Source organism: Dysidea avara, chromosome 3 (assembly GCF_963678975.1).
Source record: "Dysidea avara chromosome 3, odDysAvar1.4, whole genome shotgun sequence".
Taxonomy (NCBI): domain Eukaryota; kingdom Metazoa; phylum Porifera; class Demospongiae; order Dictyoceratida; family Dysideidae; genus Dysidea; species Dysidea avara.
In genome coordinates this window covers 28,736,926-28,753,626 of record NC_089274.1, presented here as the reverse complement: position 1 = coordinate 28,753,626, position 16,701 = coordinate 28,736,926, and the positions used below count along the sequence as shown (strand labels likewise).

The following is a 16,701-nucleotide window of genomic DNA, read 5'->3' as shown; positions in this document are numbered from 1 at the left end:
TGTACAAAACGAGAATTGCTATCCGTCATTGGCAAACTATCATTCACATGTAAGGTAATACCAGCTGGCAGAATCTTCTTACGTAGACTCATTGACAAGAGCTGATCAGTGTCCCGCCTCCACCATCGTGTCACCTTAACAAAAGAAGCTAGCTTGGATATATACTGATGGCTTAAATTCTTGTCACAGTGGATTGGTACCTCTCATATCCTAAGAACAGAATGGACGGCATCACCATCAATGCAACTATTTGCTGATGCCTCAAGTTCACATGGTTGGGGTGCCTATTGGGCAGGCCAATGGATCTAGGCACAGTGGCCAGCTAAGCATTCTCATAAGACCATCACCTGGAAGGAGCTGTATGCCATTACAGCAGCAGTTGACACCTGGGACCACATGTGGGAATGTAAGAAAGTGCTCTTCCACTGCTGCAATGAAGCTGTTTGTGCAATACGGCATAAGGGGTCAACCAAGCAGCCAGAGGTCATGGCCTTAGTATGTATGTTGTATTTTTGTGCTTCTCAATTTAACATACATGTGTTAATCACACACATTGCTGGTACCAGTAATGATATTGCTGATTCCCTCTCTCGTTTACAGATGAGATGCTTCATGCAGCTGGCCCCACATGCAGCCAATCTACCAGATGTCATCCCTACATGGCCAGCCCAGTTTTGGATGCAATGTTCATTCAATATCAGTCCTTAGGTGTCACCCCCTCTACCCAGCGCACATATCAAGCAGGTGTCAGATCATACCTGCAATTTTGTTACAGCTACAACATTGTTCCCTTCCCTACCTCCCCCCTAACATTACGTTGCTTCTGCTCATACATTGCACAATGCATCTCACACAAGACAATTAAAGTCTACCTATCTGGTATCAGGTTAGAACATCTGGAACATGGCCATACTGATCCAACAAATGACCCCCTCTTGCACCTTCTATGCAAAGGCATCAAACGGTGTCAGGGAGACACCTCCGGGAAGCGTCTCCCTATTACAATCAACATTTTAAAAATGCTCAAGACCCAACTACATGACAGCAGTACTCATTCTATCATTGAAAAGCAACTACTCTGGTCTGCATCCACACTGGCTTTCTTTGGGTTTCTCAGAGCAAGTGAGCTCACTTCAAACAGTCTCCTGTGGTCAGATGTGCAGCTCACACCATCCACAATCACTCTATTGTTCAAACAGTCCAAGACAGATCTGTTAGGATGTGGACAGTCCATCACACTCCAGGCAACATCAACATCTACCTGCCCAGTGAAAGCGATGAATTTGTTTGCCAGGGAGTCAATAGAGAAAAGTAGACCGGTATACTGTGGTGGCCGCTTCAACTCTTTGTCTCGGGAGCAACTTATACATCAATTGCACAATCTCCTCCAAAATGCTGGTTACGAACACCACCTCTACGCCAGTCACAGTTTCAGAATTGGTGCCGCCACCACTGCTGCTGCAGCAGGTCTACCTGCTTGGTTGATTAAGGCTATGGGGCGATGGAGTAGTGATGCATATCAGACATACATCTGCTGCCCAACTTCTGTACTCCAGTCGATCCCACAGCTACTTGCCCAGACTGATGCAGCGCAACAGCCACCACAGCAATTGAGTCATTAGATATTCTCAGGCACCCTGAAATACCACAAGGTCAGCATATCTAAATGATGTATGCAATGCCATGTTATCACTACGATCATGTTGCTTTTGCTGTCATCTTCTTATTTTGGCCATATTACTACCATATCATCAATGCCGCCATATGGTTGTTATTGCCACTAGATTGTTACTACTGCCATATTGTTATTGCTGCCATATTATTATTGCTGCCATATTATTATTGCTACCATATTTGTTATTGCTACCCATATTGTTATTGTTGCCATATTTGTTATTGCCGCCATATTGTTATTGCCGCCATATTGCTATTGCTGCCATATTTGTTATTGCCGCCATATTGTTATTGCTGCCATTTGTTATTGCCGCCATATTGTTATTGCTGCCATATTTGTTATTGCCGCCATATTGTTATTGCTGCCATATTTGTTATTGCCAACATATTGTTATTGCTGCCATATTATTCCTGCCATATTGTAATGGCTGCCATATCATCATTGCTGCCATATCGTCATTGCTGCCATATCGTCATTGCTATCATATTGTCATTGCTGCCATATCGTTATTGCTGCCATATTGTTATAGCTGCAGCATTGAACCATCTCATTAATGCAGTTTGTCTTGATACTGCCTCATGTTGACTATTACCATAGGTTGCCACATAAATGTCATTGTTTGTTGCATGCTGTACAGTTGCTTCAGGTCATAACTACCGAGGATGCTACAGTGTTGCCTTATGCCGTACAGTTGCTTCATGTTGTACAGCTGCTGCCACTGTGTATGTCACGGTGTTATGGATTGCCGCATGTTGTACAGTTGCGGTCACTGTGTATGCCACAGTGTTATGCATTGTCGCATGCCGTACAGTCACTTCATGTTGTACAGTTGCTGCCACTGTGTACGCCACAGCATTATGTATTGCCGCATGCCATACAGTTGCTGCCACTGTGTATGCCACAGTGTTATGTGTTGCCGCATGCTGTACAGTCGCTTCGTGTTGTACAGTTACTGCCACTGTGTATGCCATAGTGTTATGTATTGCCGCATGCTGTACAGTTGCTTCATGTTGTACGGTTGCTGCCACTGTGTATGCCACAGTGTTATGTGTTGCCACATGCTGTACAGTTGCTTCGTGTTGTACAGTTGCTGCCACTGTGTATGCCATAGTGTTGTGTTACCGCATGCCGTACAGTTGCTGCATGTCGTACAGTTATATATATAGTCTCCGTGGACACCACTGCTATATATTACCACATGCTATTGAGCAGCTACTGTTAGTGATCACAGCACCCCATTTGACATAGCTGTAGTATATATAATATGGTGGGTACACTATAATGGTAGAATTGTTAGGCATTGTTGGGTACCAGCTTCACCCCATACATGATTACTTTATATAGGCATTGGGTATATTTACCCACCAGCTTTAAGAAATCTTAATTTGGGGGAAATTGGATGCAGTAACACTGCTTGATGAATAACCGTAATGCTGATGGGCACAGCCATCTTTCAAGTGTAGCCAATCAAATGCAGGGATCACAGTGACATCCTAACCCCTTTGCTTGAGAGATTTTGCATGCCCCAGTGAACTCCTGGGCTTGCCCAATTTTTTCTCCAAATTAGCCAATAAGCTAAAGTGTTAGTGTTCTCTGGCTTGCCTGGGACGTTAAGTTGTAGCTGAGCTCTCTATGGGGTGACTTTTATATAACTGAACTCTATTCAGGTTGGCTTATAACAGAGTTAAATTCTCTACAAGACATAATTGAATACTTTGATAGAGTATTTTACTTCTAAGCTGACTGCTCTATTAGGGTGACTGCTCTATTAGAGTATCTCGATCTCACATTTGCTACAAGGAGTTGGATTTCGTGCTATAACTCTGTGGCTGTATATATGATTCTTCTAAACCATTAAAGGGCCTTTGTAATATGATTATTTAACTATACACCGATTTTCAAATCTTTTCCTAAGCTGTTTGGCTGGTAGGCATGGCATGTAATCATATTTTATTAGCAAATCTTGATCGTACAATTGTTACACTGTTGGTTTTTTCACTGTATCTTCATGGTCTTTAGCTCAATTTCTTTCAAACCTGAGGTTCAATAGTTAACCTATCCAAGTACCAATTTTCAGCCTCTTCTCATAAGCGATTTACCCTGAAAAATAATGGTGTAAATTTTCATGAATAATCACTAATACAGTGGAACCCCTCTTAACAGACACCCCTGAATGGCGGACAGCCTCTATATAACGGACAATTAATAAAGTCCCTAATACAATTTCCAATACCTGTATGTGTTAATGCCCCCTCAGTAGTGGACACCTCTCTATTCCGTAAACCGGATACTGCACAATTCCCAGACATGGCAAGCAAAGGTTCATTGCCAGTTACAACAATCAATCTAACTACATAATTAATGCAGAAAGCACTGTCTCTGTATTCCCTATTCTACAAAGGCGCCGAAGTTATGGGAAGCCATATGAATGTGTACACAAGTACTGCTGTTAATGTTCTTCTGTTAACATGTTGGTTGCTGGGGCCCACCCCTGGAATAGTGGCAACCGCCACCATTTATAGAAGATTAAATTACACATAATTATGTGCTCATATATACAATACATTTATTTACCTAGCTATCCACCCTTCCACCGCACCAAGCTCTACATTGCCTACTCTTTTTCCTAACGCTAATCACATAACATTTTCCCACAAAGCCAGTAGTGTACGTGACAGTACACAAGTTCAACAATCATGCAACAAGGATACAATGATACCATAATAGCAAGTAAGATTATATCTACATGGGATCGTGTATGACATGACAATATATATATAGATCATATAATATGTGATATAGAGAGGATGAGTTTGGATGAATAATGGGCAACTGAGGAAATCATAGGGCGGGCAGTAAGTTCTTCCATAAATAGGGTAGATGAATGAACATAGCATTTGCAAGTGATGATAGCAAACTGCTAAGACATGTCAAATCACAGCAATTGATCACTAGCAACTAAAATGACAGACCAAGCTATGTCATGAACATTAATATTGGCATCAATTGATAAAGCATTACAGCTACATAACTAGCATCTAATTCACCCGCCCTCAATCCTCAGTCACCACCTAGCTAAAATAAATAATATATAATAAGTAACAAAAGTTCTAACAAATTGTATACCTTATACATAGTGTACAAGCAGCCGTGCCTATATGTGCACATATATCTAATTTATATCCAAATAGTGGGCGGGTGGGTGGGAACTTTTCTTTAACTAGGCCATTCGCCTTTCAAGAACGTGGCGTGTCACGTGACCGCAAACCTGCTAAACCAGTTTGTTGATTACACAATACTTGAAACCATCTCAACATTACTTCATGTGCTTAGATCATAGCGCACCATTATGCTATAGCGTGCACTTAGGTCACAGAAATTATGTGCAAGTTCTTATAGTGCTATATTGCGATATCTGCAGCATGCATGTAGCTTAGCTGGTGCACTTTATGAATAAACTGCACTACAGGATAAACTACATAATCTGTATAGCCAACCATCCTGTTACAGGTGTAGCTAATCAAGTAATCCTTTATGGGAGTACAGTGGAACCTCGATTATCCGAACTAATTGGGGGGAAGGGTGTTTGGATAATCGAAAGTACGTAAGATCAAACATCCATACATTTATATACTGAGCTTTGCTCAACTACTCTAATAAAGCATACACTTTTTGACAAAATACCCTAATTGAGCAGTCGTTTTGATGTTCGGATAATCGAGAGTTCGGTTAATCAGTGTTCGGATAATCGAGGTTCCACTGTATGTATAAAATTTTTGTGGTGCCTAATTGTCTGGATAGTGCCACACACCATAGGTAACCCATGGTCAATAACATCACTTCTGTTGTTATTAAACTGATCATATCTGGTTCACATGGTACCATAACCCATCTTGCTACACCACTTGGTCTATTCTCATGCATTAAAACTGATTATTTAAAAATTTTAGAAAACCCCTTAAATAAGGACACCTCCATATAAAGGACATATTTGATTTCCCCAATGGTGTCCGTCTTAGAGGGGCTCCACTGTAACTCCTTTACTGTTTATCGTATTCCAGCCAAACTTGGTACCAAGATACACCTTAATGCTGTGTGCCAACTTTCAAGGCAATTGGATAACCCATTTGTGTTTTATGGCAGCTTTTATAAGTGTGCAAAAAGAAGAAATAATAAAAATGAAGAAACTAAGCCAATTTTTGAAGTCTCATATCTCATTGAAGTAATTTTGTTCAATTTGGTATGTAGATTACTGACAGTGGAGGGCATGTCCACAGAAAAACTTGCTCATTTCGTAAGGAGTGAAAATCACATTATCTTTCTTTCCATCCATATACTCATGGTGTTGCATGCTGGCTTCTTGGGCCGCAAGACACACTACTGTATGTCTTGATATATAACTATGTAGTCATGTGTCTTGATAAATAATTATGTAGTATGGTTAGTGAGATACAGTGGCCAAATCTCCCAGAAATTTAGTGGAGAAGTAGTTGATTGTACTTAGTTTGTTATATATACATATTCCACACTCATAACACTACATGTCACTAATACCTTTAACTGAGTAAGTCTTGAAGTAATTATTTCACTGCAAATACTACACCAAAATTCCTTAACACAGTCTTCACACTTAATGTTAAGCATCTCAGTCCAATACTGCATTTAATAATAATATAATATAATCAGTATACTCACTACATACCTCCATTTCTTTTTTTCTGTGTGTACGATGACCAACATTGAAGATGCTTCGACCACAGATTTTTGTACTAGCACTACTTATTATATTTATTAACCTCTTGGTGGCATTGTCTAGTACTATTTTATAACTTTCTTGTGAAGCATTAGTTCTTGATATAGCCAGCAAAAGAAGCTTTATTATTACATCAATTATGAAAGACTTGTTGATAGAGTAGTGGTTGACCACCAACTCCAAGAAATACAATGCTGCTTTTGCAATAGTAATGTCTTCTTCACTATACATAGTGAAATACACTTAATTCTTATTTTAAAAAGATACATACCTTTTGAACGGAATCCACATTTCATCTGAGAGTGCTTTATGCAGCATATCAAGTGGGTTGTAAACAGATGACTATCAATAATAAATAAAAAATCATTACAAGACAACAACATAATCATCCAGTCAAAAGAAATGGTACATAAGACATGCAGTACTAGTGCAAATAATTTTAAAATAAAGTAGGGTTCCAGCAATAAAAGTAGTGAAACAAGAGATGATGATCTGTTCAAAAGTTATAAACATTTTACCTGTCATTATTTAGTCGCACCCATCCATACAATTGAATTTCGATTAAAGCAATCTCTTTCTGGATTAATGACACTTTAACCATGGCAGGAGACATGTTTTCACAACAGAGGGTGTTAGATATACCATGTGAGCAGAAATTTTGGCATGGAATTAAAATTGGAGGATGCCAATATTTTAACCAATTTAACAGGCACAAGATCAAGCAAGAAGCAAGGTGGTGTATCTAGATGTACTGGAGGTCAGCCTGCGGTTATAATCAAACAATTCTACCATTGTCTGTATAGGAGGTCCTACACTATTTCGCCGGAAGTATAGTGAAGCAAAGGTACCACTCTAGTAAGATACATCTCGAGAAACACGCAGCGGAGATCATAACTAGCTGCTTGGCATAAAGAATGTTCCCAATCATTTCATTTCCTTTTGTTACACTGTCATGGAGATTCTCCGTCCTCTGTCTCACATGAAAGTCTCTCCAGTATGCAGGCCAACGAAGTAAACATACATATATCTTTGTAAACAAGAAGCCAATTTGCTATAACACAGGACTCCAAGTTGTATTTCATCAAATGTTACTCTCACCAAATACAAATTATCAAGCAAACGCCAAATATTCTGCTTGCCAAAATTTCTGCTCATATGGTATTTGTTACCATAAAACACATAATAGGTACTTCATACAGTCATTTTAACCAAAAATTGGGGTAAATCTTTAACTAATTGTATATGCTCAACAAGTCTCGGGGAATCCCATATAGAAAATTGACCTTGTCTGAATGCACTTTTTTATTTGTTAGATGCCTAATGTAATACTGTATGGAACACACAGATTAAAGTACGAGGCCCATTATTTCCAACTGGCTTGCTTGATAATATAGTATTTTGTTAATGTTGACACAGCAAAAGTTGTTGGTTGTGCTATGAAAGGAAGGTGAATCAGCTGCTGACTTCACCTTCAAGAGGCTGTTACACTAGACATTCACACTGCAGTCAAATTTGATGATTCTCGAGTGCAAATAGACCCCCAACTTCTTTCCAGAGGCTGACAGTTGCTGTCAAATCATATGATAACATTGAAGAACTACAGGTATGAACTCTGCAGTTGTCCCTAGCTTTTAGGTTTATTGTTATTAGAGAGCCACAGAAACCCATACTAGCATATGCCATTTGGAAGAAATTGACACAAGGTCCCCCAGTAATATCCAGAGATATTAAGTATGTAGTAGATGGCAGTTCTCTCCTTCAGCACATACCATGGACATGAGGAGCCACTTATAAAGAGATATGTGCAGTGTACACAGATTAGAAGTATGGTGAAGCAACTGCTGTCTTTGATGCCTACAAAGTGTCAGCTACAAAGGATATGGGACATCAAAGAAAAGCTAGAGGACAAGCTGGAGTAGCTGTAGCATTTACTGATGATATGAAACTCACTATGAAAAAGTAAAATTTCTAGCAAAGTTTCATTAACATGCTCAGCAGCTACTTGGAAACAAACTGTAATGTGTATTATGCTCCAGCAGTTGTGGATGTTCTATTGTACAGAAAACATTGGAATCAGCCGCATTGCTGGACACTGCATTGGTTGGTGATGACACGGATCTGCTCATTTTGTTGTGCTATTATGCCAGTCTGGAGTCTCATAATCTATTTATTCCAAACCCCAAAAAAAATGCAAAGAAGCTTAAAGAGTGGAACATCAAGGCTATAAGGAGCAATTTGGTTCCATAATATGAAGTAATATCCTTTTTCTTCATGAAGTTCTTGGCTGTGTTACTACTTCACACCTGTATGGTATTGGAAAGGGCACATCTATCAAGAAATTCCAGTCAAGTGAACATTATCGAGAACAAGCCAAGGTATTTGCTAAAGAGTCAGCTACCCCTGAAGAAGTTCCATTGCAGGAGAACAAGCATTACTAACTTTGTGCAATGGGACACCTGGTAAGTAACTAGACTCTCTGCGCTATAAACATTTCTGCAAAAAATTGCCACAAACACATCTTGTATCCATCCACAAACACTTCCACCTACTTCAGCTGCTGCAAAATATTACAGCCTTTGGTTTATTTTCAAATATTGGAGTGAAAAAGTAGTTGTGGTGGTGAAATGAACTCCTTAGAATGGAGACGGAAGAAGAGTGATGAAAATTTATGCCATTACTTACTGATTTGCCATCAGAGCTTCTGAGAATACTCAGATGTACGTAGCTGTCAGGCTGACTATTGCAGTATGAGGTGAAGCACAATATGAAACATTCTACTGCTTGTGGCAACTGCAGAGCATCGGGATGTACTAATTCAAAAATAATTGTTGAAAATGAGGATGATGACGATAATGATTAAGATGCAGCATGAGTAACTATTTGTATTACACTCATTTCTACTTTAAATTTTCTGTCTGAAGTCATATAATAATAATTATTATTATTACAATCATTGTATGAAGTACCTATTATGTGTTTCCATGGTAACAAATACATTTAAGGTTTCATCATGACCCTCTCAAAGAGTGAAAGGAATTGCTTTAAATTATATGCATAAAAATGGTTATAACTTTGAAACACAACTGAAAATCACATTTTTAGCTATAAAAGGTCACAATTAAGCACTTTCCCTCCATGATATTCACTGTAGAGCTGTGAAACTTAAATGGTAAACCAGTTAACTTACCAGTTATTTTTTAAATTTTGTGATAAGCAATAGTTCCCATCACGCGATGGTGTTGACAGAAGCGGTAACTGATTTTTTATTGTTAGAGACATGCACCCTATAAACACTGTAGACGGTGAGGGATTCATAAACTTGATGCAAGTTGTAGAACCATGCTATACTGTTCCGTGTAGGAAAACTATCAAGAATTTAGTTGACCAGAAATTATCAATCTAAACCAGACAAAGTTCAACTTACAAAGCAGAGTTATTTATCTTTTACCACTGATATGTAGACATCTCGTTCTGGCCATGGGTATATTTCACCGAGCATATTAATCTTACATGCCACTTACCTGGAACACATGATCACACCAACATTGCTGCTGCTTCTAGAAACTTGGCTGATGATTGGGAAATTGATTTGGATGACCAGGCAACTTGTTTTACAATGGACAATGGTTCCAATATTGCTAAAATGTTGAGGAAAGATTTAGAGAAGAGGCATATTCTTTGTGCTGGTCATACCCTCGACTTATCTGTTGAAGCAGCAATAAAAAAAAGATCCCTTGTTGCTGCAACAGCTCATTGCCGTACAGTAGTTACTCATTTTCATCAGTCAAGATTGGATCATGAAGCACTAACAGCAAAGCAGAAACTATTGGAATTGCCAGAACACTCTCTGATCCCAGATGTGTCCACTACGTGGAACTCCACACATGACATGATCAAGAGGGCATGATAACAACAACCAGCAATAGTAACAGTATTTCGGAGAAGACTTAGAGCTTAGTTCTACTGAATGGAGGCTTTTAGAAAAAGTGGCAAAAGTGTTGGAACCATACAAAGATGCCACAACTTACATCAGTTCCAAGTCTTATCCTACTACTATATCCTCCCTAGGGCCACTTTACGTTACAATTCAAGAGAAGCTGACACCAACCAATGATGACTCAGCTGCAATTGAATTTAGGTTCAAACGGATACTAGCTGTTGACGTGGGTACTAGGTATCAGGATCCAACTGTCTCCTTGTGTTTGAATAAAGCCAAGCTTTTTGGATTCTAGATTCAAGACTTTAGCACATTTATCAAGGGGTAAACACAATGAGGTTATTAAAGATATATCCAATGAGTTGGTGGTCTATGTTTCTAGTGGTGAAAAGTGTGAAAATGTTGCAGTCACTGAAGTCAGAGAAGCAGAAACAGATGTCACAGAAGAAAGTGCTCTTCGTAGGAAACCGAGGCTGACTTCAATAGAAAAATTGCTTGGTAAGCAATGTGAAGATCAATCTGCTGGAGCAGTGAGATTGTGCAGGCTGAGATAAGTCATTATAAGGGAATGCCAGCCATTGGTCTGAGGGACAAGCCTTTACAATGGTGGAATTTGAATAAGCATATCTTGGTTAAACTGGTCCAGAAATGCTTTGGTATTGTGGCTACATCTGTTCCTTCAGAATGTCTATTTAGTGTTGCAGGCAACATTGTGGGTGTCAAAAGAGCAGTTTTACTTCCTGAAAATGTGGAAAAGCTTGTTTGTCTTTATGAAAGTACCCCTCTACATTTAAAGTAACTGTTTTCCATTAAATTGGTCTCAAGGACAGGGATAGTATACAATACTTTGATTATGTGTGCTATCATTTCAAGTTTTTTTTATCAGTTTTTGACTTTTTGTATGCCACATTGTAAGACTGTATTACTGGCTTTACTCTTGTATACTTGGCTTTTGTAATGTGGTTGTGTCTATGACAATAACATTTGATGTATGGTTAGTTTTCTAAGCAAATTCTGCTATCAGTCAGGAGAGTGGGGAAACCAGACAGTTCACCAGCAGTATTAATGTGTCCAGTAACTGGTTGCTTGTTTTTAACACAGAAATAATTTTGTTAGTGAATGGATGGAGTAAGACTATTTCGTAGAGGTGATTTTGACATTCCTATAATGGATTTAGATGTGGCATTTTTAGTGGCACCCATCACTTTAGAGGAAACCCTACTAACAGTACTACTGTATTGTTTGATACTGATACATACTGTATTGGTGGCGAGATTTCTGTTAATATCAGTGAGTTCCGATATTGTTACCAAAACTGATATGATATACTGATACCATGCAAAAACAGCCAAGCTATATTAAAAGGGTGTGACCTACTGGGTAAAAAAGTTGTGAAATCAAAGGTGGCGGCCATAATAATGGTAATGATAATAATGCACTGAGTCATCATTAAAATTAACATCACCCACACCATACTCTCTCCTATACAGTAAACAAGGCTGGGAAAAGGCAGTTTCTGCATGAAATAAAGTACTACACTATGAGAAGCCATAGAAATACACATGTAGCTAACATTTTTGTTATAATACTATCCAGCCATACAATAAATGGTGTACTATAATAGCAACCATGACCAGAAACACAACTTGAAACAAATAGCCATCTTTACAAGTTGCTAAAATGTGCCAATCTTGGTGGGAGCATGCATTAAAATATTTGTGGATGTCTCACTGTCTAGGTCACATCACCATGCACAGGCAACCAAGCAATGTCAGTGATTATTAGCTTTTTGATCTACCCTCTAAGCTAACTATAGTATGTTCACGTTGAGCTGAATCCTCAAAAACATTTAATAACTCATGGATGCAATTACACACGATCCTGAAACTTGGCTCGTTTGTAGTACTGCTTGACCCACTAAAAATATTTCAAAATCTTTTTGTTCAAACGTTTGACATAATATTTATGGCCAATCAAAATTTTCACAATACATTTCCTATGGGGAAGCCATATAAATACAGTGTCCATTACAGCCCTTTCCCGAACTTGTAATGGAGCCAAACTGTACATGTCTGTTGTTGACACCTTTGCTGTTACCAATAATCATCCGGTTGACTGAAATGTTAACTCTGTTGAGAAAAAATCCACTTTTAATTTTTAGCTGTTTTTCAGGATTCAGCTCAACGTGAACATACTATAGATAGGGAATGAATAGCTAGCTACACTTCACTATATCAGTATATTGGATTGGAATCAGTTTAGACTCAGCTTATTAGATTACATCAGATCAGTGCAAAATTCCTCTATTGGTACATCACTATTCATACTAAAAAAATTATGTCATCCTACTTGTAACAAAATTCTTTAGCAAAAAGGATTATGTCATGTACACACACACACATATATATGACCCATTTCACATGAACCTATTTTTTGCACTTTGAGAATTCATAACTTTTAATTAAATCAGCTCTCCACAGGGTGATTTGTTTGTTGCTGAACTCTCTACTGGGTGACCTGTTTGTAACTGAACTCACTACAGGTGATTTATTTCTAGCTGATCTTTCTACAGGGTGGCTTGTTTGTAGTTGAATTCTCTACAGGATGACTTGTTTGTAGATGAACTTTTTACAAGTAATTTGTTTCTAGCTGAAAGGTGATATATTTGTAGCTGAACTCTCTACAGGGTGATTTGTTTGTAGCTGAATTCTATACAGGGTGACTTGTTTATAAATGAACTCTTTACAGGTGATTTGTTTCTATCTGAAGGGTGATATATTTGTAACTGAACTCTCTATAGGGTAACTTGTTTGTAGCTGAACTCTCTACTGGGTGACTTCGAATTCTCTACAGGTTGACTTGTTTGTAGCTGAATTCTCTCTACAGGATGACTTCTAATGTACCTGAATTCTCTACATGTTGGCTTGTTTGTAGTTGAATTCTCTACAGGGTGACTTCTAATGTAGCTGAACTCCAAAGTCCACAGGGTGACATTTTGTATCAGAATTCACTACAAAGGTGGCTTTTAATTTAGCTGAATTCTCTACAGGGTGACTGTTGTAACTGAACTCTCTATACATGGAGACTTCTAATGTAACTGAGCTCTCTACCGGGTGACTAGTTTGTAGCTGAATTCTCTACAGGGTGACTTCTAAAACAGTTGAACTCTCTACAGTGTGACATGTTGTAGCTGAACTCTCTACAGAATGAATTGTTTGCAGTTGAACTTTCTACAAGGTGAAGCTGTACTCTCTATATGGTGAATGGATTGTAGTTGAACTCTGTATAAGGTGATTGCTTGTAGCTGAACTCTTTACTTGGCAACTGGATTGTACCTGAAATTTCTACAGGGTGACTTTCTGTAGCTGAATTCTATACAGGGTAGCTTATAACAGACTAAATTTCTCTATGTTGATATTGCTGAACGCTTTAATAGAGTAATTAGTTCTACTAGGATGACTGCACTATTAGAGTATCTTGATCTCGTACTTGCTACACATACAGTGGAACCTCAGTTATCCAGACCCCACTTATCTGGATTCTCGGTTAATTGAACTACGGAGAGTAGTGAATGTTCTATTAGGGTAGTTGGTAATACTGAATTTTTAAAAAATGTTCTTATGCTATTTCAAGATTATTTACAGAGGTTCAGCGATATGGACTTTTCAGACTTATGGACCACCCCTAGTCCCAAGGGATTCAGATAACTGAGGTTCTACTGTAGTTGGTTTTCATATTGTAATTTAATGGTTTTACATCCAATTATTCTGAACCACTGAGGGTCTTTCTAAGATTCTATACAGTGATTTTCAACTCAATCCCCTAAACTGTTTGTCCAGTAGGTGTGGCAAGCAATCGTTCCCTTTATTTGCAAATCGCGATCATGCAATTGCACTATAGATTTTTGTGCTGTACCCTTATGGTCTTTAGGTTGATTTTTTTCAAACCACAAAGGTTTGAGGTTCAATAGTAAACCTATCCATGTACTGATTTTTAGCTTCTTCCCATAAGCGGTTTACCATGTAGACGTGACAACATATTGGTGTTATTTTATGTCAATAACCATCAATAACTCCAGTGACTGTTTATCATATTAAAGCCAAGTTTGTTACCAAGAAGCGCCTCTTCTGTGTGCCAAATTCCAAGGCAATTGGATAACCCATTTGTGTTTTACTGTACTTTTTGTGAGTGCGTGAAAAAACAAAGATAATGAAGAAAGGAAAAAAAAAAAAGGAAACTAAGCCCATTTTTTTTGAAGTCTTATATCTCGGAAATGCTTGAAGCAATTTTGCTCAAATTTGGTACGTGGACTACTGATGGTGGGGGGCGTTTCTGCAGGCAAAATCATCGTGTTTCGTAAAGGGAGCACAGAGCTATGAATGCATGAAAATTACATTGTTTTCTTCCTGTCAATAATATCTAATCCAAAACAGCCAAGCTGTAAAAAAAGTGTGCAACCCTCAAAAAAGCTATAGTGAAAAAAGATGTGAAATCCAAGGTGGCGGCCAAGAAATGGCCGTGATGCTAGGTTAATGGTAAAAAATTAAATAATGACAATTCAGGTGAATTTTTGTGCCCCTTGGTCTTGTCACAACATTCACCTGAATTGTCATTATTAAAATTTTTACCATTAACCTACCATCACAGCCATTTCTTGGCTGCCACCTTGGATTTCACATCTTTTTTCACCATAGTCTTTTTGAGAGCCGCACACTTTTTTTACAGCTTGGCTGTTTTGGATTAGATTTCACTTCTTTTTGTATTTGCATACCCCATGGCCAGCTTTGGGGCTTTTTTAACCTATTGTTTTTTCTTTACCACAGGAAGAAGAAAAGGTGAAGCAGATGTTAAATACTTTAAATATTTCTGAATTTATCAGTAAACATACAAATTATATATATAATACATATATTTATTACAGAACTCTCTGCATGGTGGTTTCTTTGTAACTTAACACTCTACAAAGTGACTTCTTCTAGCTGATTTCTCTACAGGGTGGATTGTTTGCAGCTGAACTATCTACAAGGTAACTCTCTAAAAGATAACTCTTCTTTTGGCTGATCTCTCTACAGGGTTAGCTGAAATATCTACAAGGTAACTTCTTCTAGCTGATCTTTCTACAGGGTGATTTGTTTGTAGCTGAACTATGTACAGGTGATTTGTTTGCAACTGAACTCTTTACAAAATGGTTTCTTTGTAGCTTAACTCTCTACAACGTAACTTTATCTTTCTACTGGGCAATTTGTTTGTAACTGAATTTTCTACAGGGTGATTTGTTTGCAGCTGAACTCTCTACATGGTGGTTTCTTTGTTGCTGAACTCTCTACAAGGTGAATTCTTCTACCTGATCTTTCTACAGGGTAATTTGTTTGTAACTGAACTCTGTACAAGGTGCTTTTTTGTAGGTGATCTCTCTGCAGGTTGATTTGTTTGTAGCTTAACTCTCTAAAAGGTGATTTGCTTGTGGCTGAACTCTTTACATTGTGTCTAGTTTCTAGCTGATCTCTCTACAGGGTGATTTGTTTGTAGCTGATCTCTCTACAAGGTGGTTTGTTTGTAGCTGATCTCTCTGCAGGTTGATTTGTTTCTAGCTGATCTCTCTACAAGTTGATTTGTTTGTTGCTGATCGCTCTAAGGGTTGACTTGTTTGTAGCTGAACTCTCTACAAAGTGTTTTGTTTGTAGCTGATCTCTCTACAGGGTAATTTGTTTGTAACTGAACTAGTGACTTGTGTGTAGCTGAATTCTCTAGAGAGTGACTTTATTGTAGCTGAACTCTCTACAGGGTGCATGACTTGTTTATAGCTGAACTCTCTTCAGTGTGGTTTGTAATGTTCCGAATCTCTACAGTGATATATTTGTAGCTTAACTCTCCACAGGGTGACTTGCTTCCAGTTGAACTGTCTATAAGAGTAGCTGTTTGCGGCTGAACTCCCTACAGAATAACTTGCAATGTAATAGAACTCTATAATGGAGTAAGCTGAATTCTGTATTATGGTGACTGTTCTATTAGAGTATCTCGATCTCGCATTTGCTACACGGAGTTGGCTTTCGAATCATAACTCAGTGGTTTGTAATCCGATTCTTCTGTACTATTGTAAGGACTTTCTAGGATGAGTATTCCAGCTACATACCGATTTTCAGCTCACTGCTCTAAGCGGTTTGCCTGGTAGACGTGCAAATTCTTGGTATTTTTATTCACGAATCTCGATCGCGCAATTGTTACACACCTTCGGTTTCGTGTCATATCTCTGTGATATTTATTTCGATTGCTTTCAAACCACCAAAAGGCACTCCTACGATAGTTGAGCTATCCACAAACCGATTTTCAGCTCAT

At 38.4% G+C, this 16,701-nt stretch overlaps 1 protein-coding gene across 1 annotated transcript in view; it reads right to left on the bottom strand.

The window, feature by feature from the left end:
* The window catches only part of LOC136250630 (E3 ubiquitin-protein ligase rnf213-alpha-like), a 407,493-nt gene that overhangs the window by 322,682 nt on the left and 68,110 nt on the right, over positions 1 to 16,701 (bottom strand). The window contains exons 16-18 of the mRNA XM_066042854.1: positions 6,700 to 6,770; positions 6,378 to 6,651; positions 6,230 to 6,331 (exon numbers count right to left, since the gene is read on the bottom strand). Of these exons, the coding sequence (XP_065898926.1) occupies positions 6,230 to 6,331; positions 6,378 to 6,651; positions 6,700 to 6,770 (447 nt within the window). The remainder of the gene's footprint in view (positions 1 to 6,229; positions 6,332 to 6,377; positions 6,652 to 6,699; positions 6,771 to 16,701) is intronic.